General features: G+C 42.0%; 2 protein-coding genes across 7 annotated transcripts in view; both read right to left on the reverse strand.

The window, feature by feature from the left end:
• Positions 1 to 1,914: 1,914 nt before the first annotated feature.
• On the reverse strand, positions 1,915 to 6,370 carry LOC130180682 (cytochrome c oxidase assembly protein COX16 homolog, mitochondrial). Of its 2 annotated transcripts, XM_056394358.1 has the most exons (4): positions 6,214 to 6,370; positions 5,281 to 5,358; positions 3,285 to 3,353; positions 1,915 to 2,562 (listed from the first exon to the last, which is right to left on the reverse strand). In XM_056394358.1, the coding sequence occupies exons 1-4, from the start codon at positions 6,271 to 6,273 to the stop codon at positions 2,449 to 2,451; spliced, it is 321 nt and encodes a 106-aa protein (XP_056250333.1). In that variant the 5' UTR covers positions 6,274 to 6,370; the 3' UTR covers positions 1,915 to 2,448. The 2 variants fall into 2 exon arrangements, with proteins under 2 accessions (XP_056250333.1, XP_056250334.1); XM_056394359.1 differs by lacking the exon at positions 5,281 to 5,358 and having other exon boundaries at positions 6,214 to 6,359.
• A 1,044-nt stretch (positions 6,371 to 7,414) lies between these two features.
• The window catches only part of actn1 (actinin, alpha 1), a 58,304-nt gene continuing 40,211 nt past the window's right edge, over positions 7,415 to 25,507 (reverse strand). Inside the window, exons 8-22 of one of the 5 annotated variants that reach the window (XM_056394313.1) lie at positions 23,079 to 23,164; positions 19,480 to 19,572; positions 18,206 to 18,436; positions 16,928 to 17,075; positions 16,493 to 16,643; positions 15,847 to 15,955; positions 15,267 to 15,407; positions 14,515 to 14,697; positions 13,901 to 14,035; positions 13,577 to 13,756; positions 12,054 to 12,200; positions 9,620 to 9,700; positions 9,223 to 9,288; positions 8,737 to 8,895; positions 7,415 to 8,017 (exon numbers count right to left, since the gene is read on the reverse strand). In XM_056394313.1, the coding sequence (XP_056250288.1) occupies positions 7,859 to 8,017; positions 8,737 to 8,895; positions 9,223 to 9,288; positions 9,620 to 9,700; positions 12,054 to 12,200; positions 13,577 to 13,756; positions 13,901 to 14,035; positions 14,515 to 14,697; positions 15,267 to 15,407; positions 15,847 to 15,955; positions 16,493 to 16,643; positions 16,928 to 17,075; positions 18,206 to 18,436; positions 19,480 to 19,572; positions 23,079 to 23,164 (2,069 nt within the window). In that variant the 3' untranslated portion in view covers positions 7,415 to 7,858. Of the gene's footprint in view, positions 8,018 to 8,736; positions 8,896 to 9,222; positions 9,289 to 9,619; positions 9,701 to 12,053; positions 12,201 to 13,576; positions 13,757 to 13,900; positions 14,036 to 14,514; positions 14,698 to 15,266; positions 15,408 to 15,846; positions 15,956 to 16,492; positions 16,644 to 16,927; positions 17,076 to 18,205; positions 18,437 to 19,479; positions 19,573 to 23,078; positions 23,165 to 24,625; positions 24,712 to 25,507 lie in introns of all 5 variants that reach the window. The other 4 variants (XM_056394312.1, XM_056394316.1, XM_056394315.1 and 1 more) reach the window with 4 other exon arrangements.

Genomic DNA, 25,507 nt, shown 5'->3' on the forward strand with positions numbered 1-25,507 from the left:
GCAGTTAGCCAGCTAGCGATAGCAACAGTTGCCCGAAGACATTCATAACAAACGTAACAGCAAGTTAGCTAACTTTATCATGCCTGGCTGGTAGCCGGTCACTAATGAAAACAGACATGTGACATTACGTAGCCATCAACTTACTTAAACATTGAAGAGAAGAAAAACCGGGTCCAAGTCAAGGTGGGGGTCTTTAGCAGCTAGTAGTTCTCCCCATCTCCGTAAAGACAGACCAGTATTGGCGCGACAGCTGGACTACAAAAGAAATTCAGCCTTGGACTTTTCCTCTGGGAAGGGTCGCACGAGTCACAGGAACACAGAGATGGCCGGTGAAGATACTGACAGCCGGTAAAAACTTTAAAAAAAAATCTTTCTGGATGTTTTGATGGTCGACCGGAAGACAGGATTTGAGCTGGTAGTCCCCATGGCTAGTTCGCCTGTGCTCGTCTTATCTCCATTTTGGTCTGAGGCCTTTTATTTATTTATTTATTTATTTTTTAAGGAAAACGTGGTCTCTTCAATGAAGGCAATTCTGAAAGGTAGCTTTCACCTGAAAGCTGTGAAGTGTAAGGTGCCATCTTCCCTGTGGGCGGTACCTATGTGTGGGCCAACAGTTTAACAGGACGGACTCACATGCACTAACATGCACACGCCGTTGTCCTGGATACCAAAACCAAAAGAGGGAGTGTGTTTATTCTCTGCTCAGGACACCATTACTCCACAATATCTTTAAACAAACAGTAGTTGTTTTTTGCTATATTATTGTTTAGAATATCGTTTACAGAACTTTTAAATGATTAACACTTTGAATGCATGACTTTTACTTCTAATAGAATATTTTTAAATTGTGTTATTGCTTCTTTTACTTCAGTAAAACATTTTAGTACTTCTTCCACCACTGCAGCAAACATTACAGTATAAGCCACATTCTCCTAAGAACAGTTCAACATTGGCTTATTGATTATCATCAAACTCAATATTTCTTCTTTCCCACAATTCGAAACTGCAGCGTCCTCGCTGTAACTTTGATTTTCAGGCGGTGTGTATCTAATGAAAAACAGCCCAGGGGCAGTCTGTGGAGCATCCAGAATAAGTGTGTGATTCACCTCTAAGATTACAGATGCACCAACATGTGGATACGCTAAATGTAGAGAGGCCTCGTCAGAAACACCAAACATTTTTATCAACACACAGCCTGACAAGAGAGCCTTGATGTGATCTGCTAATCCTGTGACAAATTACTTGATTGCTCCGCTTTGTCATTCAGATCTGTTTGGTGGATTAGAGGCAATTGCTACTTCACGGCAGCTCTGCTTGAAACGGAAACAACCAATGACAAAGTACCACCCCAAACAAGATCCATGTCTGTAAACCCTGTGCATGGAAAAAAAAAAAATCCTCACATATGAGCTGTTGTTTGTTTCACATAAATATCTGAGCCTGAGAAACTCTAGGTGTTAAAGTGACTCAAATATCATGAACATAAAAAAATGTGATTACAGAAAATGTATCCCGAGACACTGTCATGGAGAACTCTGGACCTGAAGAATATGCATTACATCCCTGTTTCACAAGCTGAATGAGGCGAGACAGAACATACATTACTTATACATACTGATGTGAAGACATTGCAGCATACAGCGAAAAATCATGTTCTTGTGTTTTGTAGGACAAAAAAAGCAAAAGGTAATACTATTTCCATTATAAACGTAATAAATCCACCGCATTGCAAAGTAATAACTGTCAGAGAAACAGATTACTGTCGAGACCTATAAAGCCTGAGGAAAGGCTGGACTGTTCTGTTATTTATTCTTTTATACTTTCAACTGGTAAATCAATGTGATACAGTTGTAAAGAAAGACTCACCACATCTACAAGCTTTTATCAAAAACAAAATGAAACTAAAAGTAACAATTTGGATCAATAGCAATAATTTATTGGGACATGGAAATCATACATTGATATATATATTTATATATATTGATATATTTTTGTTTCCCTTCTTGGTTTTTGTGGGGAAGGTATGGTGCAACAGGACACAGATGTGCCACCTACTGGTTGATTTTATTACAACCTCCTGATCACACTGGAGAACAACCAGCCAACAGCTGACTGCTTTATAATTTTGTGTATGAAACTACAAGAAGCAACTCATACTTCTTTAAATTTATGGGCAACCTTGAACTTATTTCAAGGTTTTGAGCTCATGTGGCATAATTGTAACCACTAGTAGCCGTGAACATCCAGAAGAGACCACAACAATTCACATTTCCTAAGTTTCAAGTCCAACACAAGCCAAGGCCAAACAAGTTGAGGCCAAGCCCTGAAGTGGCAGCATCCGGGATAATTTGGTCTCTGTGGCGTCTTCACCACAGACTCCATCCATTCTTGTCTGGCCCGTCCTGCTGCAGTGTGTGTGCAGTCTGTTCAGCATGGCGTCCATGAGCCTCAGTCTTTTTTGTTCTGCTTGGATCGCTGCTGCTCCTGATACTCTCTGGAGTCCTCCCAGGGACGAGGACCACGGATGTTCTTCCACTCTTCCAAATTCAACTCCCTCATTTTCTAGGAAGAGACAGAGGGGAAGAAAAACAACAGGTGAATGATGAGGTTTAAACTTCAGGGTGCAGATAATTCAATATTCAAAAAATTCAGTTTTATGTAAATTTCTGAATCTGACAATCCAAAACTCAGTCTCCACTTGCCCTCCGGGAGAGGCTTTCTGAAAATGTGCAGTTATCCCCATATTTAAATTATATTGTTGTCTTCTTTAAGACAGACAATATTTGGGAGAAAAGTGGACTTGTGTGAGTATTGTCTTGATTTTTACAGACCTAGGTCAAATAATGTTTTCAAATAATTGAATGAAGTACTGCAACAGAACTGTCCTTTATTTGGGCATAAAGTGTTCAGCGCTAATGTTACAGTATCTAACAAGCGATATATTTAAACACTCGAATAATGGTACTAATAGACCAATATAAATTGTCACATCATCTCTACTGTTTTTGGCTCCTGCTGTGTTGATAACAGGTCACCATGCACAACCACCTGTTATCACATGACAAAAACCCTGTACTTAGATCATGTGATAACACCTGAGCAAGAGCCATTAGCTGGAGAACACCAGGGGATGTGGCAAAAAGCCATTTTTTGTAGGATTTGATGACATCCTACAAAAGCACATATTGTTTACCAGCTGCACTGTCTTGCAGACAGACCAGGCTGGTTAGTTTCTTTCATCTACTTCCCCCTCACCCCCAAGGTCTCAAGCTGTCTCTCCTTACCTCATACTCCTCCTCCAGTATGACTGGCTGCTTCTCGATGTTCACTTTGGCCTCCAGTGAAGGATCCAGCTGACAGAGAACAGAGAAGAAATATTTGAAACACATATGGAGCTTTCTGGCAGAGATACGCACGTTTACGACAACAAAAAGAAAATGAAAGCAAAGAGAAGAAAGGCAAAGATGTGGAGCGGCTCCTTGTTTGAGTCTTGGATTTGGTGGATAGCAAAATTAAAAATCGTTAGTGTTGAATGAAATTACAAAGAATGGAACAAGGTGAGAGGTTTGTACGGTTAAAACTTTGAACTGAGACGGTGAGAAACCCCTTTAGGCGGCATCTTCCCCTCCTCTCCTTCGTGTATTATTTCTTTAATGTATAAATGATGACATCTGCAGAGGTGAAGAAGTTTTCTTCCATAAACTTGTGTAGGAGACAAACACTAAAGACTGACTGACTTTTTCTCACCAGTGTCAAACTGTGTTTTAACTCTGTAAATTATTCTTCTTGATTTGGATAAACATTATGAGGTTTAGTAAAAGTTAAAAAATAAATAAAATAAAAAATCTTCGGAGAGAGAGAGTCCGATGCAGTTATCTGGGTTTTGCAATTCAAACTGATTTTGCCCCAGAATAGGACTGAAATGAATCCCATTCTGACTCATTACTTTTAATGAGTTCTAATATTTCATTGCAATAATGCTGCAGTTACTTGGGATACTTATGGAAACTCCATGATTGATTTTTAACTAGACCTACATACTACAGAAAAATAAATAATATAGAAAATATATAGAAAACTCTAGTAATAGTATTATTATTATTTCTACAAAGCGAGTAGCCTGAACCCCAAAAACAAACTGGGAGCCTTCAGAGGTGAGGAAGACTCGAACAGAACCTGGACAGGGAAGAGAAAAGGCCTTGAAGTTCATATCTGCCTCCAGGCTAAATTAAATCATTGAAGAGCAAATGCAAATTGGATCACACAGTGACTTACTCTCAGACAGTGGTTTTAATGATTTTAGTGGGCAAATCAGAACAAAACAAAAGAACAGGCTGATAACAGTCCAAAGTAAGAAACAGAGCAGTGGTTACAATCATGTTCATTAATAACTGTTTAGATATTCCATGCATTAAATTACATGTTTATACACACACACACACACACACGGCTGAGATGAATCTCAGCTCCACAGAGTGACAGAGGAGAGAGGCTCGGTCTGCCGCAGGCCCCGTCCAAAGAGAGCGAGTGGTGGGGGCAGCTACACAGGCACCATGCCAGTGGCATGATGCTGCCCACCCCCCCCCACCCCCCCACACACACACACACACACACACACTGTCTTCCACAGTCTAATGCCGTTTCACATGGACAGTAACAAGAAGAGACGCCCCTGCCATCTGGCTCCCACCCAGATGACATGCATCGGCATTTGTCACAGTAAAATAGCACAAAACAGCTACTTCCCCTCGCAGCCAGCTCATCAGATTGTAATGGCTTCTAATAAAGGGTCAGTCCTCTGTCATTTTAATGAATTGGGTCTGTCATTTAATGAATTATTAGAGCTTGTTCTCACTTCTTGCTCTTGCACTACTGACTCACTCTAAACTGGTTAGAAAAGCCTCTCGTGATGTTTGCCTGCAGTGACTCTGAAATGGACAGACATCTAGTGTCTAATTCTGAGTTCCTAAAAACAAAATTATTAATTAAATAAGCCGAAATCTACCACACTGACCTGGTATATTCCAGCAGTGTTTGAAAATGTAGAAACATGTGACATAATAATTTCACCCTGAGGAGCAACTATGGTTCTAACCACTAGGAGGAGTATTTACACACTGACAACACGTTAGTGTACAGAGACTGATCCTTAAAGTGTGTATATAATAGTTCTGTTAACTGTTTTCTATAATGATGTAAATCTGGGAACTTAGTTTACTGTCATATTTATTATGCAGCCAATTAGTGGATATGTTAAAATGTTATTAATTTACTACAAACCTTTCTTTTGATCTTCTGGGAATCATATCGGATTTGTGTAAACTCTCGCAGGCCAAAAGACCCTCCAATTACCAGCAACTGAAATAACAGTAAAAATATCTTTGGTTAGTTATTCAGAAATATTTTGATCAATTATGTTCAGACTATGCAGAGCACTATTCAGAGAAATTTCACAAGTTATGCAAGCTACATAAGCATTTAAGAGCAGGAGCTGGAACTGAAGATTATTTTCATTATTTTTATTATTATTATTATTTACCATTATTCTCTAAATAAATGTGTCCTATATTTCTTATGGTAAATTTACTATGAAATATGAAAAGTGGGAAAAATTCTCACATTTGAGAACCTGGAATCATCAAATGTTGAAAATTAAATGAGAATTAATTTACCAATTAATCAACTAATTGTCACAGTGGAGATAATTCAAAACAGCGCCATGTATGACCTTTACTTTACCCTTTAGTCCATACTCTAGTCCAGTTAAACACAAGACTGTTTAAATTGTAATGCTCTCAACCACATTAGATCAGGTCCAGACCAAGAACCACTATACTTGTCAAATCTTTTTTAGATTTCCCCCAGACAAGCTAAAGACTCTTTAAAACAGTTTCAGATTTTTAAAACCTTTACTCTATTTGTGAAAACGCTAAAAAAGGAAAATTACATTGCTTTTCAGACCAGGTTTAGATAATTCCGCTATGCTAGACGTGTCAAAGGAAATGAAAGTAAGGAAACAAGAAAAACAGATGCCACTATTGTGAGGCTCTGAAGACCATAATAACCAGAGTAAAAAGTTAAAATAACACACTTATATGTTTGATAGTTGCACTGGAACTGCTATCATGTTAGCTTAAGTGTTAGCTAACAGGCTTAGCACTGCTTATCTGCTGTTAAATTTCATGTTAGAAATGTGACGTAAAAGTTACTTACGAGCATAGGGACTCCATATCTGACTGTTTTGTTTTTCTGCAACGCCTTAATGCTGAACATGATTCTTCTTTCAGCTACAAGTCCATTTTACTGGTGCAAACTGCAAGCAGGTCACAGCGTTTCCTGAACGTGTCCGACGTTTTAAACTGTCCGGAGCGACGCGAAATCACAGCCAAGGTTCCGCCCTGCACTGGTCTCATGGATAGCATTGATAGGAATGCAATATATTTTGTATTGTTGAGAAAAAATAAGACTCAGTCACATACTTTACCGTCAACACTAGTGTCACAAACAGTTTAGTCTCCTGCTGACTCTTTCACACGTTTTCTTACCTTCTCTGCAGCCAATGGTTTCAGTTCACACTCTTGTCTGTTGACCCACCCAGGTGATTTCATTTAATTAACAATAATCATTGTACTCTATTCTTTGTTAGGGCTTAGTAACCAGGTAAAATAGTCAACCCAGAATACTCCAGGAACAGGGTGTGTCAATTCATTTGTAAAAATGTAATTGACTTCTCACTTTAGATTGCCTTTGGTGCTTTTCTTCTACCTTGTAAAGCCAACAGGCTACATTATGTAATGTAGGACTGACTGGTTAAAAATGTTTTATAATGTCCCCATAGGGAGGTTTTGTAAAATGTATGTATAACTGTATAATGTGAATTTTCTTTTAATAATACTGATGAATTCATTATGTATATCTGTTTTTGTATTTGAGGAGCGTTTTGACCTTCATTTGTATGCATACTGGGAGGTGATGCTGGCAGGTTCTTCCCAGATTTTTATGAGTAGTGCTGTTTGTCTGTATGATGTTTGTCTGATGATGGTCTGAGGACTGACATGTTGTTTTAATGAAGTTCAAGTATGTGCTGGATTCTTTGGTTTTCTTTTCAAGTCAAGAGTCTTTGATCTGTCAATGTGATTTTTTTGTTTAATTCATTGCACATTTGCTGGTTAAGGCAGTGTAAAACACTAAATCACAACATATGCTCAGATCAAAGGAACACCTGCATTATTTTCGTGTTTGTCAGTTCTTTGGCCTGATTTTGTAGATAACTGTTACTTGTTTAATCTTGTTTAACAAGTTACCACAAACTAACCTGAACTAATCTGTAACTCTAAAAGCGCATACTGTCAATGTAAATCCATTAAAAAACCATAATTGATCCCTGCAGCAAACAGAGAATAAGAAGAGAAAGTATAGCAATTTTTCTTTATTACAATTTTTGTCTCTTATTTTCAATCAGGTGAAGAAAAATACCTTTTTTTGTTCAGTATAATAAAATATGTTAACTTTATTCATTTTATGAAGAAAAACAATGACAACAAGAAAAATAAAAACAGAAACAAACATTTTTTTCTCTCTCCCTCTTTGTAAACCTGGAGAGCTGCTGCATTGCGTGGGAAGCAAATACAACGGAGACAGGGTGTGAAGGAGCGGGGAAGAGGCTGGACAGGTGGGAGGAGGAGGAGCAGGAGCAGGAGCAGGAGGAGACAGAGGATAATGACAAAAAGATAAGGCCAGAGACATACAAAAAATGAGCGTAGTAGGACAGGAGTGTGGTGACGGGGCAGTCGGAGGACGTGGCGGTGATCGGAGCAGGTAGGCTGGTGGTCCCCAGTCAGGACAACTGACAGAGTGTTCAGAGGTCGCTCTCTCCGTACAGAGCGGTAGAGAACGACATGTAGTCGAGGGCTCCTGGCACACCGTCGGGGCCGGTGTAGGGGGCCATGCGGGCGATGCAGTAATCCGCCTGGTCTGGAGGCAGCTCCCGGCGCAGCTCGTCGGCTAATATGTAGTTCTGTAGTGGACGAAAAACAACATTATATTCTGTTATGTTTCTATATGAATAAAGTTCATCAAAAAAACTATAATGTGAAAGAGTTGTTGTTGCTGCTGCCAATCACACTCCGAATCAATTATCTTTCTAGCTTGTACAGGAGTTAATTGCACTAATGCTGAAGCTGGAATAAACGAGTCACTGGTAAATGAAGTCAGACACTGAACAAGTCAAAGAGAACCAGGAGTTGTGAGAACAAACCAGTGCTAAAATTGGACTCGAATGGACTTGACAGGTGACGAGTAAGAGGACTCAAACAGGATGAACCAATCGCCCCATTTCTGTTGGACGTGTACATTACACATTTTGCCCTTTAGTTGCCTGAAGTCACTTTTTTTGTGGCTTTAAAGAAAACTAGTGACAGTGAACAGCTGCAGAGATTTCTCTCTATGTGGCTGGTGGCTACTTACAAACATCTTTATTTTTGCCAAAAACAGAGAAACATAAAACATATGAATGGTACGATGTGCAAATTAAGCTATGGCTACAAATAATGAAAATCTATTCAGTTCTATAAGAATAATCATTAATATAAAATAGAGATTATAGGGGTTTTAAATGTGCTGCTTAGGTGTTTAAAGTCCTTTTTTCATATAAAAAAAGTTTTTTAACACCTCCCTTTTTCTCTGTAGAAATATCTCCTCTTTTATGGTGATACTTCGACTGCAGTCTAATCGTACCTTATCCCCTGCCAGAACTTTGAAGGAGGCCATCACTTGGTCGGCAGTGTCGGTGTCGGCCGTCTCGCGGGACATGAAGTCGATGAAGGCCTGGAAGGTGACGATGCCCATCCTGTTGGGATCCACTATGCTCATGATGCGGGAGAACTCGTTTTCACCCTGGAGGCAACAGAGAGGAACTGTGAAGCTCAGTCGCCGTGGTGACAGTCCCCAGGGCAACGGACTAAAACAACTCAGCAAATGACTGACATCCTACATGTACTTAACTTAATACACAAGTGAGTTTTACATTATTTTAAGGTTTTCATTACCATAAACAATCTAATACATTTTTAATAATAATAAAATAAAATAAGATATACAGTACATACATTGTTTTCAAATTCAAATGAAATTAAAGTTACATCTATTTATTACGATTTCCGGCTGTCCTCAGCAATCACACACAATCCTACTTTCATACTTGAAGAGTACTCATGGCTTTACCAGATTGTAACCCATGGAGATAAGGCAGGTTTTGAAGTCTTCAGCATCCATGATTCCTGTTCTCTTCTACAAGGTCAGCGATGGACAAACGAAACCAGGACGAGAAGAGAGATACAGAGAAGGAGAGGCAGGGATAGCGGAGGAAGTCATTGGAAGAACAAAGGATGAGCAGAGAGTAGATTTTGGGAGGAGAGCCGCAACGATCCACAAATGGGATGTTGCAAGATGTGGGAAATCACAAAGGGTATTTAGATCGGAGGGAGCAGCAGTAAAGGCGGGAACAGAGGGAGAGTAGGGGAAAGGAAAGAAATACAAGGAGGGAAAAGGTGCAAAAGAAAAAAAAAGAAAAGAAACCAGTTAAACCTCTCACCGCGGGGGTGTGGCTACGTTTAAGTACCTGTGCATCGTTGGCGATATCGAAACCCAGGCTGATCAGGCAGGCCTTGAACTCCTCCGCGCCCAGAGTGCCCGAGCGGTCCTGGGGTGTGGGAGGCCAGTGCCAGGCGGTGCGTCGGGGGGCCACAGGCCATGCAGCAACACATACAGCGGTGTCAGTGATGGTGAGGGGGGGGGGGTGGTGGTGGACGGGGTAAGACGAGGTGGTGGGTGAGGTGGTGTTGGTGGTGGGGAAGGAGGAGGGTGGAGGGAGTGCACCATGCACGGGGTGAGGGTGGGGGAAGGAGGTGAGGGGGGTGAAGGGGGAGGGCCATGCACGAGAGATAGAAAACAGAGAACACAGTGCATATTCATTAGGATCTGGCAGGTGAACACACGGTGGCAGCAGTGCTGCCATGCTGGGCGAGGGCATTCAGAGGCGTTAATGTGCAGTGTGGCAGGCAGACTACTGGGCCTTGTGGTGAGGTTATTCATATCGTCGATGGCACATGTACTTAACAACACAAAATATGCTCTTCTTAGATGCAGAAGTATCTCTTTACCTTATTCTGTACAGGCAAACGTCAAGAGCGAAATGCTTCATAAAACACATTTACAATCACATTAATTTTCCCATATACTCATATAATGTGTTTATAAGTATAGACACAGACTCGGGATGCAGCTAATTATTATTTTCATCACCGATTAATCTACCAAATGTTTTCTAAAATTGGCCAATAGCATGTCAGCCAATACTAAAAAATACCATAACTTGTTCTCAGAATGTAAAATGACGTGTTTTGGTTTTGATGTTATAGAAAACTAAGAAACAATAAAAAATTAATCACATTTGAGAAGCTGGAATTAGTGATCATTTTTGCTTAAATTACTTAAAGCCGATTAGATTAAAAAAATAGTTCCGATCGTTCTGTTAATTATTTTCATAATTGATTCATCTGTTCATTAGCTTTTGATCAATCAACTAATCGTGTGTTTTGTCAGATCAAAGGTCTTATACACTAATACAATACAGTCCATAACAAAAATGTTTAGAATCCATCAGATTCATCTGGTGCTTGCTTTTCCCTCATGTCTAAGAACAAGTGTGAAGATGGACGTCGGGAGACTTAATCCTAATAAAATATGAGATAAAGACACAAGCTCAGGTCCACACTTGACTTCCCGTTGGCTGCGATCGTCCACCTCAGGTATTGATTAACAATAGAGCAGCTCTGGAAGAATGCATGAGGTAATGGTGGAGTCAGCGGGAGAACTGGGGTGAGGAGGAGGAGAGGGAGGAGGGGCAGGAGGAGGAGAGGGAGCTAAATAAAAACTCATCCATAATTGGTGCTGTTCCTGACATTGTGAGCCCCAGTGTAAACACTAAAGTCTGGGGGGGGGGGGGGCGAAGACAGAGGGTTTTATAGAAGCAGCCTTCAATGGGAAGATATTATGTAGCTACCTGTGATATGAACTAGAGTCTAAACTTTCTTTCCACCTGCTGTGTGTTTGATTTTCATTTAGACGTTTTTGTATTTCACAATAAAAGGTGACTGATTCTGACTTAAAGCGCCTGAGATTTTCAACATGAGTCACTGAACTGTAAGTCCCATTTCAACCAAGCGGTAAGGGTCACTCCACGGCCTGATGCATATCACACACAAACTGTCCACTCTGCACACTCACTGTTTTCTGGTTAAAGGATCGATAACGGACATGACAGGACCAACCCAGACACGATATATTCTCACCTCAACTCCTTCGCTTTGTAGATGCAGTCTAAATATATAAAAGACAAACTTGTGACTCCACATGGCAGAAAGTGATGCATACATCTTTAAAAGAATAGTTCACCGTTTTGGGAAATACACTTAATCAGCTTTCTTGCTGAGAGTTGGGTGAGAAGACTGATAACTACTCTCATAAATATGAAGTCGGCAGACGTTAACTTGGCTTAGCACTGAACTCATAAATCTCACTAAAAAATTAGTAGAGACTCTTGGAAGTAACAGCCAGGAAATAGTCTGGCACCAAACACCCCTTAAAAACTACAAACTGCTGTTTTTTTCTCTTCAGTTTTTGCACAAATTAAATAAACAAGGTTCAATTTATTACTCAGCTTCAAAAGGTGCTAGTGGGCAGGTTTCATTACCTCTGGACAGAGCCAAGCTAGCTGTTTCCCCCTGTTTCCAGTCTTTATGCTATGCTAAGCTAACAGTCTTCTAGCTTTAGTCTTATGTTTAATGGTCAGATATGAGAGTGGTATTGATCTTTATCATTTAACTCTCAGCAAGAGAGTGGATCAACATATTTCACAAACTATTCCTACTCCAGTCTGACTCTGCAGCATGTCTTTGTGCCAAGAACCAAACCCAAAAGGTCTGACTGTAAACGAGCAGCGCGCGTCGCCTCTCTGCTTTGTGTCTGCACAGTGACTCAGTGCGACTACTGACCCTGTCGAAGTGATTGAAGGAAGCCCGGAACTCGTTCAGCTGCTCCTGGCTGATGCCCTTGGCGTCTCGCGTCAAGATCTGGTTCTCGATTTCATTGATGGTGCGGGCGATGGTGGTGAGTAGCTGCTCCCAGCCCACACGGATGTGCTGCAGAGGAGAGAGAGAGAGAGAGAGAGAGACAATGAAGGAAGGCTAAGGAAGAGACGGAGAGTACAAGAGCTTCAGCTGAGATTTAGCTTTGGGTCAAACAGTGGTTGTAAATGATTGGTTATTTGTCTTTATCGCGGATAATGTCTGACATTGCTTCTAAATCAGCCTTCAAAACTTGACTTTGAATGCTGTGATTCCGCACAGTCTGGTATTTGGCTGTTCTGCTTTGTCTCTGATGGCCACCATCTTCCTTCACACTGAGAACAATAGTGACAGCTGTGCCCTGTTTCTCTACTGCCAGAACAGCTATAGCATAAGTCAACATTGCAGATTTTTGTCAAGAAATCTCATGTAAAGACAAAAACCCACAATTTGTTAGTCCGTGTCTCAACACTGTCTGACTTTTCTACAGCAGCTTGTCTCTGGCTCTCAGCTTTAAGCCCATTGGTTCCTACTGAAAAGACAAATCTTTAAAAACTGATTCGGAAATATAAACTTAAGTATAAACTGGTTTTCTAAAGCAGAGCACATATGCACATATGATTTGTGCAACTGACTCATAATAAAATAGAGTGCCAGAAGTTATAGTTAATGGTTTTTGGACAACAATGGAGCTCTATGGCACAGAGGAATAAGATATATCAGGTTTTGGATAGACAGATTGTCTGTCTATCCAAAATTAAATTCGATAAAGTCGATCAATCCATTGCTGGTTTTGGGATTTTCTGACAATAAGAAAAATAGAATATCACTTTAAATGGTCTGACATTGGCTAAACCGCAACGGATAGGGCACAAGAGGTCACCAAGAAATGTACAGTATGTAATGCAGTCAAAAATATTACTTTTTAATTCAATTTAATTTAATTCAAAATGTAAAAGTGGCTTTTGTCTCTCGTCATTCAGCAGCTGATTCCAGACACACCCACACGACAGCTTTGAAAGTGCTTCTGTTGTTGTGCAGAATGTCTGCGACAAAATTCATAAGAATTATTCTGGCCAGTAAAAACCGTTCTTGGCAGGCAGGGCTTCAGAGTTAAGCACTTGGCCGATGAGCCGAAAAGTTAATTTTGTACGCCGGAGACTCGATGGTGAGCTGCCATGTCAGAAGAGTTTTGTATTAAACTCTTGAAGGCTTTCCTGTGGTCGTCCTAACATGCTGCCACCCATTGTTTTCTACTTTGTGGCAAACCGCGACCATCTGCAACCAAGGCGCCGTTCAACAAAGCTTAAAGTATTTGCAGGACACAGCCAGGTCAGATGGTCACGTCCGACACATCAATGGGGGTTTTACTTCAAAGTGACGTGAAGTTAGACGTGTTTTCTTTCAGGTTTGATTGTCGCATGTGTGGAGACCTTGAATCCAGCTTTTACCTCCATGGTGTAGTTGGTGTGCTTGTTGTCAAAGATGAGGGCTTCCTGAATGAGCTGGTGGTCTCCCTCCAGCTGGTCGATCTTTGGCTTGTAGTTGACGATGCTCTTCTCGTACTGGCGTAGGTGCGTCAGCTGGTCCTCCAGGGTGCCGTGCATCTCGATGGAGATGCGGCCAATTTCCTGCAATAACGCATGATGAGAAAATACAAATGAGCTGCCTTGTTTTCACACTGACTGCCCTGGTAGGTGATTCATCTTAAAAGCTGGCCTCCTCCTGAACTTGTTACACGGTCGTTTGTCTTTTTTGCCTCTGCTCGCACTGACCTCCATCTTGGTCTGGATCCAGGGCCCGATGACATTGGCCTGGTTGGCAAACTGTCTGCGCAGACGCTCGTTGTTCTGCTGCCGGGCGTGTTCCTCGATCAGAGCCTGGTCGCGCTGAGGCACCAGCTGCCTGACCTGCAGCGCGGTGCAGAGAAAACCCAAATCAAATACAAGTTTGCATGTTTGATTTTTGATGTTGTAGAATCAAAATGGTAAAAAAAAAATGAATAAAAAACATCAGAACAAAACAAATTGATCCTGCTCTTAACCCTGTTTTCCATCATACATGTCTCAGGACTTGAATAATATATTATACCTCATCCAAAACTTAATTTTCCTTTTCATTCCTATCAAGATCTCTCATGAAGAGTCTTTGTGGCCTGAGGTTTGGTTTGACTGATGATTACTGGAAGTTGATACGGGCAAGTTAGAGTTGAGAAACCTATGGGAAGTATTTGGCACTTTCTAAATCCCACTACCATTAATGTGAAGCAAAGCGCTGAGCCACAGATTTCATTATCACATTGATCACATTAGATCTTCCTTGAATAAACAAAGAAAAGAAAAAAAAACATCTTGAGTCGTGTTTCCCTGCGCGTGATTGATCTTATTACCTTGTCCCACTTGGCGTTAATCTCCTGTGGGTTGATGGTGGTGTAGGGGTTGGTGCCAGCCATATTCACATGATAGGTCTGCACAATCTTGGCAATCTCATTGTGGATGCCCAGGATGGCCTGGCGCTCTTTATCCGCCTCTGGCAGCGTGGCTTTGAACTGCTCGTGGGCTGTGCTTAATCCCTGAGACGCAAAACATCAAGATATTAAATAAATATACAAACCGCAACCACAACATTAAAGGTTATCATCATTTTTTTTTTTTTTTACATCTGAGAGAGAACTGGCTTCCTTCCTCTTCTTGAATTTTAGAATATGAAACAATGACAGCTTGTGGTTTTCTCTCTTAACGTCCCACTGACAGAGAACTGCTGTATTTATTTAAAAATCACAAGGACAACTCTTCTCAAACTGATCAAATCTTACAAACTGTGCAGACTACTAACGTGTATACCTAACTACATAAACGTGAGAAATGCATTTCTTTCTTATGGTTCCCTGCTTTATGTTGAAGCAGAAAACAAAGTTTAAAGTTTGACATTTTGGGAAATACGTTTATTTGTTTGAGTTAGATGAGAAGATCATGATCACTCTCATATCTGTCATTTTCATTACCTTCACACAGAGCCAGGCTAGCTGTTTCCCCTGTTTCCAGTCTTGGTGCTAAGCTAAGCTAACCAGCATACATAACGTGACAGCCGTTCATTCCAGAGTGGATAAAGTCTCCTCTGTTCTTCTCTCTCCGCGCTCACCTGGATTTCTTCGATGGTGTGGACGATAAAGGTGTCCTGCAGGTCCTCCATGGCGCCCTCCATCCAGTTGTTGAATGGAGCCGCTCTTTTGGCAAACTCAAGGTACAGTTGGTCGATGGTTTCAAGCAGTTTCTCAGTTCTCTGTTGAGCATAAATAAAAAGGTTATCACGCAAACTCACAGGCTTTTTATTGACCTTAAAAGACTTGCTGGGTGAAATTCAAGGATTTACAGTCTCTGCGGTTTATTTAAGATTCTTACAAAGAGCTGGCGCATATAGAAGGATTTGGAGGGGGTTATATTTTTATGGATAAAATCTTCCGATTTCAAAGGACTCTCGAGGCCAACAGGAGCCCTGAAAATCAACCAGTCTCTTCACAGCCTCTCGCTGTGCGGGAGAAAACTTTCATCTCTAAATGTGTAATTATTTCTGCTCCAAGCAACACCAAGAAGAGAGAGGGGATTTAGAAAGAGGGACAGCAAAGTGAGTGAATTTAGAAGTTGGAAATCTGACTCTTCAGTAACTTGTTTATTGTAAATTCTCTAAGGAGTATCCCAGAGTCTGTTTTAACCCCTCTCACCTGCAAAGCCTCACTGCGTTTCTGGGTCAGAGCTCCCAGCGCGTCCCACTGGTCACAGATCCGCTGGCAGCGAGCGTTTACACTGGGGGAGTCGTAGTAGTCCAGCTCACTGGAGCACAAACACACAAGAGCAGAGGAGATTAATTATCATTTATGCTTTTAATTCCCAATAAAGCTTGTGTATTCATTAGGTTGTTTTTGTGCCATCATCTTTCTTTGATGCACTTTAACGCCTTCATGATCCAGCTGTGACTTTGTTCGTTATCTTAATATTTAGTTTTTGTCTTTTGTTGTGGTGTGAAATGTTTCTATGGATCCCTAAAGGGTTTGTTTGTGTCGCAATTTCTTGGTGTGTCGTTATTTACATCTGCAAATGAAGTGAACCTAAAATTCTGGAAATAATAAAGTTTTAGATCCCCAACGACAGTGTAGAGAGATAGTGAGATGATCAATACAACCATGGAAGAGAGAGTTACTGAAAATTTAACGTGAAAATAATCACTTTGTGTATCTGAATCAGTTGAATGTCTAAGATTTAAAAAGAAAGTTTCCAGGGCCTTTCTCTATTTTAGTCTTTTAGAGCCGTAGAAGGTTGCTGCACAATCCTTTATCCCATCGACCCTGGCCTTGTTTTGTCGTCTCTTACTTTAACTCCTGTGCGATGGCAGCGATCTGCTCCACACGGTCCTGATGTGCAGCCAGGTCGCTCTCAAAGGCCTCGTGTTTCTTCAGCAGGGCCTTGATCTCTGACAGAGAAGCCGTCTCGTAGTCACGCTTCTGCAGCATCTCCTCCTTACCTGCAGGGAGAGACACAGAAAACATACCAGTACAGTTAATGTTAGTTTTTAAAAAAATATCAAATCAATGTGTCTTGATTTTGAACTGTTCAAAATTGTTGTTAGGTGATAATTGCATTCTGTATTTTAACAAGCAAACATCTCAAACATGTAAATGTTTATAGGCTGTAATTTCCATTTCGCTTCACTGTGGCCTGAGGCACATGACACTAAGCACCGGAGCCTGCTGGATCTTTGTGTTAGAGACAGTGAGCTGTTCTCAGCTCATTTAAAATGTTCAGTACCTTCAGTCCAAGCTTCATGGATAGCTGCTTTCTGGCGGAATTTCTCCGCCAGGTGGTCGAGTCTTTCCAGCCTGCGAATCTCGTTTAGGAGCCACTCCTCGTAGCCTTTCTCTGCTCCCTCTAGATTTCCCCACGCATTGTTAATGTCCTGAGTGACGCAAAGGAGAGTACCAAAGGATTTATTCTAGCCAAAAACAGGCGGAAATAAACAACGTCTACAAGGGGGGAAAATGCTGTGAGCAAAACAAAATATCATATGTGCACATCTATTGATGTTAAACTAAAGCTAAACCTGCTTTAACAGATCTTTTGGCCACTTGTGAGCAATGGAAATAACCTACAAACAACACCCACCTATTATTACCTCACTAAAATTGATATGGTGAAACAGTTGTTTATTCACTCCGGCTGCCTGATGAATGTGCATCCAATACTCACTTTATTCTGGCCTCCAGCAACTCTTGAGAAAAATACCTGGCTCTTTAGCTGCTAAATGCCCCATGTTTGCTAAATTGGTGTTTGCTGTTGGACAGTTAGCTTACAGGGGGGGTTCATTTTCAGGGCTTTTCCACTTAAAACTGTTGCCTGCTGCGACGCTTATGAGAGCTATGACCCACAAGTGACTATTAAACTGTAAAACTGTGCCTGTAAAACCAAAACTATTAGCTGAAATATGCCAAAATGCTACATAGAGCTGAGGGGCCAACTGGGCTGGAGCTAGCTGGTTAGCATGCTAACTCCAGCAAAAGAAAATAAGTGATAGAAATAGAAGCAAAACAAGAGGGTTTCTTTTCACCATTGGAAACAGCTCTTGGTGAGTGATGGATTGAAGTTTGATGGTGAACTCAAAACTTGAAATGTTTATTTTAGACTGGTAAGTAAACAGCTGTTAATGCTAACACCGGCTATGTAGCAATAGCAAAACTTACAAATAGCTCCTTTAATGTAAAAATATTGATCATCACAGCTTTAAACTGGATGGGAAAAACAAAATCTCTGACAAACAACTTGTTTTGCTGATGTTTTCAAAAAAATAATATAAACATGCAGTTGTGTAACTCTTTACATATACAACTTCATACAATTTCAGTCTTTGGTTAACGGGGCTAAAAGTCTGTTGGTCACATCTTCTGCTAAAAAACAGACACTTCAAAGCCACCAAGTGAGACACGGGTTAAAATGAGCTCATATATACGCTGACATCATGATTCATGTACAGGAACTCTTCAACAAAATCTCTTGCCTTGTCCTTTTTTCTTCAAACTTTTTGTGACCTACCGAGACCATCTTTCCCTCTGAGGGCATGAAGGCGGGCCGGTTGCTGAGCCTCAGCTTGGTCTGGAGGGTGTTGAAGTTGATCTCCAGCTGGCACTTCTCCTGCACTTTGGGCGGCTTGTGGAGGCGGCGGTAATCTCTGAAGTCCTCCAGCTTCTGCTGCATGGCCTGCATGGTGTTCTCCGGCAAGCGGTTCTCCAGCCAGGGGATAGTGCGACGGATCCACTCCAGCAGCTGGGGTGTTGATGTTGGTGTGTTGGAGAGTGTGTGTGTGTGTGTGTGTGTGTGTGTGTGTGGTAAAGGGTGAGAATAAGAGGAAGAAAATGGAGGAAAAACAAGTTTAAGGAAAAGAAGAAGGTCAGAGAGGCAAAGGAGAATCATGCAAATAGAAGAAAAATGCAGAATCATGAACGATAGAGAGGAAGTAAATGAGGTGTAGTGGATGTGATTAATGTGTGAAAAAAAAATAAAGGTTGAGATAATTGGTTAGCAAATTTTTTACTAATTTCTTGCAATCAAAAGAGAACATTTTGTGTCTGATTTAAAGATCCACAGCCGTGTTTTTGCATGTTTCATCCCATTTACTACAATTTGTCATTTTCATTGGCTGACAATTTTCTATAGCAAAAAATAACTTTTTAAAAATAACAGCTGTAGCCTGACTGAGAGTTTTAGTAAATCTGATAAATACACACCAGCCAATATTCCTTCTTTAGATGAATACATAACATAAATCCATAAAATCTTTAACAAAGTTCTGGATATTTTCAGTTGAAAAATAAACACTATTTCAAAACCACATCAAAGCTATTTTGATTCTCAGTGGCAGTTTTCTGTTTATTGGCTGACATGTGCAGCATCACTGATACATCTGTGATAAACTAATATCTAGTCTAAATTTTCATGTTGTAATGACATGACCTGGTCGTCTGAGTGGTAGAAAAACTGCTGTATATTCATGTAGTTGAAAATAAGTTGAAGAAAACACATTTGCAGTTGATTTTAAATGAGTTAAAACAGGCAAAAACATGTTTATAGTCTTATATAAATGACTTCTTTTTGTGTGCTGAAGACTTAAAGCTCCAGTATTTTCCTGGCTGCCTGTTTATCTTGATCTACCAGCTTCGTGGTCTCTAACCCTGGACCTGTACAGAGCACAGACACCCCTGGGCTGGGAGGTGAGGGAATGACTCGAGAAAAAAAAAAGGAGAATAGAGGTAGAGAGAGGGGATAGTGGAGGTGCAGGACAATTGTAGGGAAAATCGGGGTGTGCTCACATCACTGGCCAGCTTCTCATAGTCCTCCATCAGCTGCTCATTCTCTTGGTTGACAGCCAGCACCTTGCAGATCCTGTTGGCCGCTGTCTCTGCCTGGATGACGAGGGCGAGGGGAGAAACAGTGTGAGACGCAGAAATGTAAACTGAGCTTCGCTGGTGTTCAGTCATCTATACCGCACAACGCACGAGTATCTGGTGTGTGTGCTCCATGAAATTAAAACGGATATATTTGATTTACATACAGTATATTCATCACTGCCTACGCAGGATTGTCCCGAGTGAGTCATTTTTTGGGGATGAAGCAATAGATCAGCAACAATGCAGCAAGCCAGTGAAAACAGGACCGCTTAGTGCATGATGCTACCTCTGGAAAACTGTCTGGGCTTGTGTGAATGTCACCAGATGTCACCAAAATTAATAATCTAACGTCCTTTTCCAGCAGGAAGGACTCTGGAGAGCGACAGTGACGACTAACAAGGACACATCATTTAGTACCTGTCGTCAGGTGTCGGGGCACCTTTCTCCCTGCACCACAGTCTTTTTATAGAACAGCAGTGTACAGTCGTGTTATTTTAGACTCTCAACCTACATACAGAGACTGAAGGGAATAAAGAGCGAGGCTCCCGTGAGAATACAAAAAGCCCAGCGGGGGGAAACAGAAGGTCTCATCCATGACACAACACTTCCTCAACATGGCCTGTCAGTCCTTCATCACTGGACTGGCAATGCATGAGCGAAGCGGAGTTTCCATGACAACACGTAGTCAGGAAAGCTCACTGAAAACAAGAGAGAAGGGTTTATAGAGAAAATAGAGGCAAGAAATTTAAGCAACATGCATAAAGTCTGGAAAATGTGCAGCGGATTTAGGCTTGGAAATGTAAACGACCGGTGTTCTAAAGTGATGAAGTTAAAGTAGATTATATTAAAAAAATCGAATGAAATCCATGTCGTTGTAATGAATCAGCCCAAACTGCACCACTATCAGTTTCCCTCCGAGGAAACAAATCGATTTAAAATGCAGCATAACCTCGCAGCGGTGTCCTTTTAGAGCGCACGGACGCACAGTTACATTGACTCGAACGTCCCCTCCCGCCCCGTTTCATAGCTCAGAGACCCGCATTCCTCACAGAGGGCTGCTTCCAGCCTCCTTTTGTCCAGGGATCACGAGGAAACTTGGCTCGGTCGGAGACGTGCTCCGGGGGGCTCCACCAGGAGCAGCAGGCGAGCTGCCTTAAAAGGAGAGTCAGGATGTGCAGGTCGTGCTTCTGTGAGCGAGTGTTTGCACACGAGGCCTGTTTACTGACAGCCCTGACAGCCAGGGCCGCTTTTATGAATTACTTTGCCCTGACATCAGAGGAGGCAGCGGGACGACACTGGACGGATCGATTATTAAGGAAAAAACTATCTTAGAGGCAAACGAGGACACGGCCCCAGTGTGTCTCTGCTGTATTATCATTATGTTTGAATCAGAGAATCTGTTTATTTATTTAACCAGGGCGAAATCCTCCGATCATCAGTCATAAGAATTTTCTTGATTCGCCAACAAAAGAACATTTTCTTAATATTAGATTTTCTGATTTTTTTTCACATCTTATTTAAGCACTTTAACCTGCAATAACCTCATTGCCTCTTTTCGCTTACAGGTCGTCATCTCATCAATTGTTGCATAAAATTATTGATTATCTCTACTTCAACTTCTGAGTTATAATTTCTGTAAACTTCTATACGATTGTAACCGTTGTTACAGCCTTCTCTACACTGCCAGGTATAATTGGCGAAAACACAAAATCTCCTCATTATACTCAAATTAATTTGTTTTTCCCCTATAAAGTCAAATGTTAAGCAATTTAATCTTAAATTAAGGTAATTAACTTTAAAATACCCCACATGTGGAATATGTTTGTAATCGCACATCGTAAACTTCCACAGCTCATAAAACCCCCACACGTTTTCAGAGACATCACCGAGGACATGACCACAGTGACCTCAGTCATGTGACCTCTATCACTCTGCTTCATCTATGTTCATGTTACATTCTGGTGCTTTTATATTTTCAGAAATCTTTTTCTTACACAAAACAGCAAAGGAGATATGTAACTCCTGACTTTCTGCTGTCAGCCTGGCAGTGGACGGACGACTCCTTGAGGAGTCTGTAAATATTATCAGAGCTGTGACCAATTTAACTTTCAGGAATCAAATTAGATTCTTATCATCATGACTGTAAAGATAATAAACGCATGCACCTTTCTTTGTAACGTTAATGTGAGGATTACCGTATCCACATCCAGCCAACGAGAAAAAGTTAGAGCGATGGTGTTTACGGGGAAAGTTCTGCCCCGGAGGGAAGAATCTGAGGTGTCTGACAGTGTGTTTCCCCCACCCCCCGTTTCTATGTGAAACCCTTGCCAGCACCGTAAAACCGTGTGCCAGCCAGCAGTTGTTTCCGGACTCCTTCTCCTCAGGAGGTTCAATCGCTCCATTAAGAAGTGGATCCTAATAAGTACAGGAGACTTAGCGGATAACCTGTCTGAGTGTGTGTGTGTGTGTGTGTGTGTGTGTGTGTGTGTGTGTGTGTGTGTGTGTGTGTGTGTGTGTGTGTGTGTGTGTGTGTGTGTGATACATCTCCATTATTGCCTGCACAGATCCTGAGCGGATTTGGCATGTCTTTGGAATAATGTATTCCCCCGAGAGGGTAAGAACTTCAAATCTGCGAGGGGGAAGGTTGAGCGATGTATCCAGGATCAATACGCCGCTGACAGAGGGAAGACGGGGAGGTTCTGAACGACTGAGGGGTCGTGTTTCCCAGCGGGGGGCCGCCCACGATAAAAAGAAAAGTATGAAGTCATAGCGCTTCAAGGCTCATGAAACAAAAACTGTTCAACAGATCTGTTGGAGATAAGATGTCAGTATGTGTTTTTCTTGGGCTAGTTAATTAAAAAATCCAGAGATCCTTCTCCCACTTTGACCCCACTCTTGACATTCGTTTGTCTTGGTGATAGAGAGTGGGTCAGGAAAGATGCTTAAAACCTGCAATACCAGCAAAAAAAACAGTCGTTCATTTACATGTTTCTGGCCACCTGGTGAATCAGAGTTCAATATCTACTCTCCTTTGAGTTGTGTTTCTGACCTGCACAAAACTCCTGAGGGAAATATCTGACTCTTTAGCTGCTAAATGCTCCACTATGTTCACCAGCTGGTCTCCAACCTCCGTCTGCCCCGCAGTTTGCTGCCGGACTGCTGGTGTATAGACGGTTTTTCTTTGAGAAGCAGCTTTAAATTACCGTACTGAGCCTTCAGAAGTCAGATTTTCGTATTCAAAAAACATCAATAGAATTGCTGATGCATGAGAAAAGTGAACTCCGCACAAAAAGCATCTCTGAACCTTCAGCTGAGACGTTTTGAAGGCGATGTTTTGCCTGATATTATCCTTCTTGTTGTCGTGCGGAGTCGTAGGATCAGACCGTGGTATCACACTTCAGCAGTGAACAAACAAATGTTGGCAAAGTCGGACTGCGGCTCAGCTGTCATTCGCTGCCAGACACTTTTGGCAGGTATCCGCTCATTGTTTGGAGATTGTTTTTTTTCATTTAGTTTCTCACCTTCTGCTTGCCTGAGAACGCGTGGTAGTAACACGACACATAAGTCATGACGGCCTTCTCATCTGGCCTCAAGGTGCTAATGATATCTGCCCAGGGAACAGAGGAAGGGGAGAGGGGACAGAGAAGAGAAAAAATGCAACAAGAGTAAAAGTGTGCAGAGACACAAGGGCCAGCAGGGGGCGTAATCACAAGAGGAGGCAGCACTGAGGGCACAAGTCGTCTCCAGTCTACCTCCAGTTTGTCTTCAACTCGGTTCGGTTCAATTCTCTCAAAAATATTAGAATAAATGTGGCAGAATTTTAAGTAGGAGGTGGGTGGACGGAGTGAAAATATATTTTATTTTATATGTCTTTTCTTTCTTTTCTTTTTTTTTAAATGTATGAATATGTGAAGCTCATCTCAAGACGTGTTAAAATTAATCGCCTCCAGCTGTTCAACCAAAAAATACAACTAGAACTTTGGCGTCAAATATCTTTAATTTTGTGAGCAGGGAAACTTTTTGAACTTTTAAACTTTCGTATTTTGTAACGAAACTTCGTCTGACTGAATTTAACAACCAGCTGTGACCCGTCCCACAACTTCTCAGAGCTGTGATGCAACTGAGAGTCCAGCTGTAGTTTTCATTGTGTGTGTGTGTGTTGTGTGTGTGTGTGTGTGTGTGTGTGTGTGTGTGTCTGTGTGTGGGGGGTGGGGGGGGCAGACCACGCCTCCCCACTCTCTCCAGTAATAAACACAGACATTTTTGCTTAAACACAGCTGTGTTGAAACTCTCTCTCTCTCTGCTGCCGGGGCCTCACAAATCAACCTGGCTCTTATGTAAGTCCTGCTTGCTGATGCTCTGCGAGGAGGCACCGTCTCCCAGTTCCTGTTGTGCGTCAAGGTAGCTGTCAAACTAACCGACAGCCAGTCACTGCCCAACAGAGAAAGTCCCACACAGCTCCTCTGTCTCGCAGAGAAACAAGGAAACAGACTCTCTACTTAAACCAAACCGGCGCGCATCCATTAAGATGAACCGTCGGCTCGCTGCTTGACTTTGAAGTGCCACCTTTAATTTCATTCATTCACTCCACCCTCCATTTAATCTGTCGCTCTCGAGGCTGAACATAACCATCCATTTAAACGGTTACATCTTCCCCCCGCCACGCTAGACTTCAGGCCAATTTGTCTCCCTTCGCCTTCATCACAGGCAATCATCTTCATTTATCAGATAAAGCTCCGCCGCACCTCCCACTCCGCTCAGCTTCTGTTCAGAGCAACAAAACCCTAATCGGGAGCGAGTTTGAAGGCCCTGCGGCGCCGTGACAACGAGGTACACTGGAGACACACTTGTGCTCATTGCCTCTAAGAACAGAGTGTCGTCGTCCCATCATGCATTTGGTGGTGTGAACCATGCGGAAAGAGAAGGAGAGTGACCCCTGCAGGGGGGCGTTGTGCACTGCAGAGAGAGAAGGAGCACCGTTAGGAGAAACACAAGGAGGAGGGGAGTCAGGTAGAGGAGGAGGAGGAGGAGGAGGAGCAGGAGGAAGGAGACGCTGCATCCAGGATACCTTCTGGGCGCCTGAGAAGGCGTGGTAGAAGCTAGAGACGTAGGTCATGATCGCCTTCTCGTCCGGACGGGCAGTGCCCACAATGTCTGCGGGGAAGAGAGGAGGTCAGGGAGGGGGGGTTGGGGGATGGAGGGGGGCAGTGGAGGTTGTTAAACAGAGAACAGATAAATCAAGAAACAGGAAGTAGAGCTGGGGCTCAGCTCTTCTCATAAACAGTATCCAGAGTGGAAAGAAAAACACGTCGTATCACAGTCCAGATGTGCTGAGCAGGGAGGATCGGCTCTTTTAAACACAGAGATTTTAACGTCGACATTAACTACGTGAGCTGAAGACTTGAATTGATTTGTACTAGGAGAACAGCATATTCAATTCAATAATATATTCAATAGAAAAGGGATGTTTGTCTCCCTCTGTGTGCACAGCTGCGTGTGTGAGCGTTCAAGCCAAAATACAGTCTCTCAGATCACGGAAAAAGCCAAACTGTATAGACTTTAATGAAGTGATTCCCCTGGAGGATGGGACAAGAAGTAAGTTCATATGAAGCCAAAGCAATCTTTAGTCCCATGTGATCAATAAACAAAAAGACATGGTGGAAAAGGGAGAGTCGGTTTTGGTTCTCAGCTTTCTGAAAGCAATCGCCCTCTCAACACTGATTCAGCAGTACACATGTAACATAATGTACTTTAAGTAGGCCTGTGAGGAATGTGGAGCTCTGCCCTTTTCACACCTTTGCACACCTGGCTAATCACCGCGGAAACGCAGATGTGGCTGTTAGATGGCTGCTTTCACATCCATGTCCTGAGAGGAGCTTTCTGTCACTCTCACCTCTGAGAGAGTATATTTTGTTTTGACTTTGAACACAGGAAAAAGTCTGTTCTCCTC

Source organism: Seriola aureovittata, chromosome 13, assembly GCF_021018895.1.
Source record: "Seriola aureovittata isolate HTS-2021-v1 ecotype China chromosome 13, ASM2101889v1, whole genome shotgun sequence".
Taxonomy (NCBI): domain Eukaryota; kingdom Metazoa; phylum Chordata; class Actinopteri; order Carangiformes; family Carangidae; genus Seriola; species Seriola aureovittata.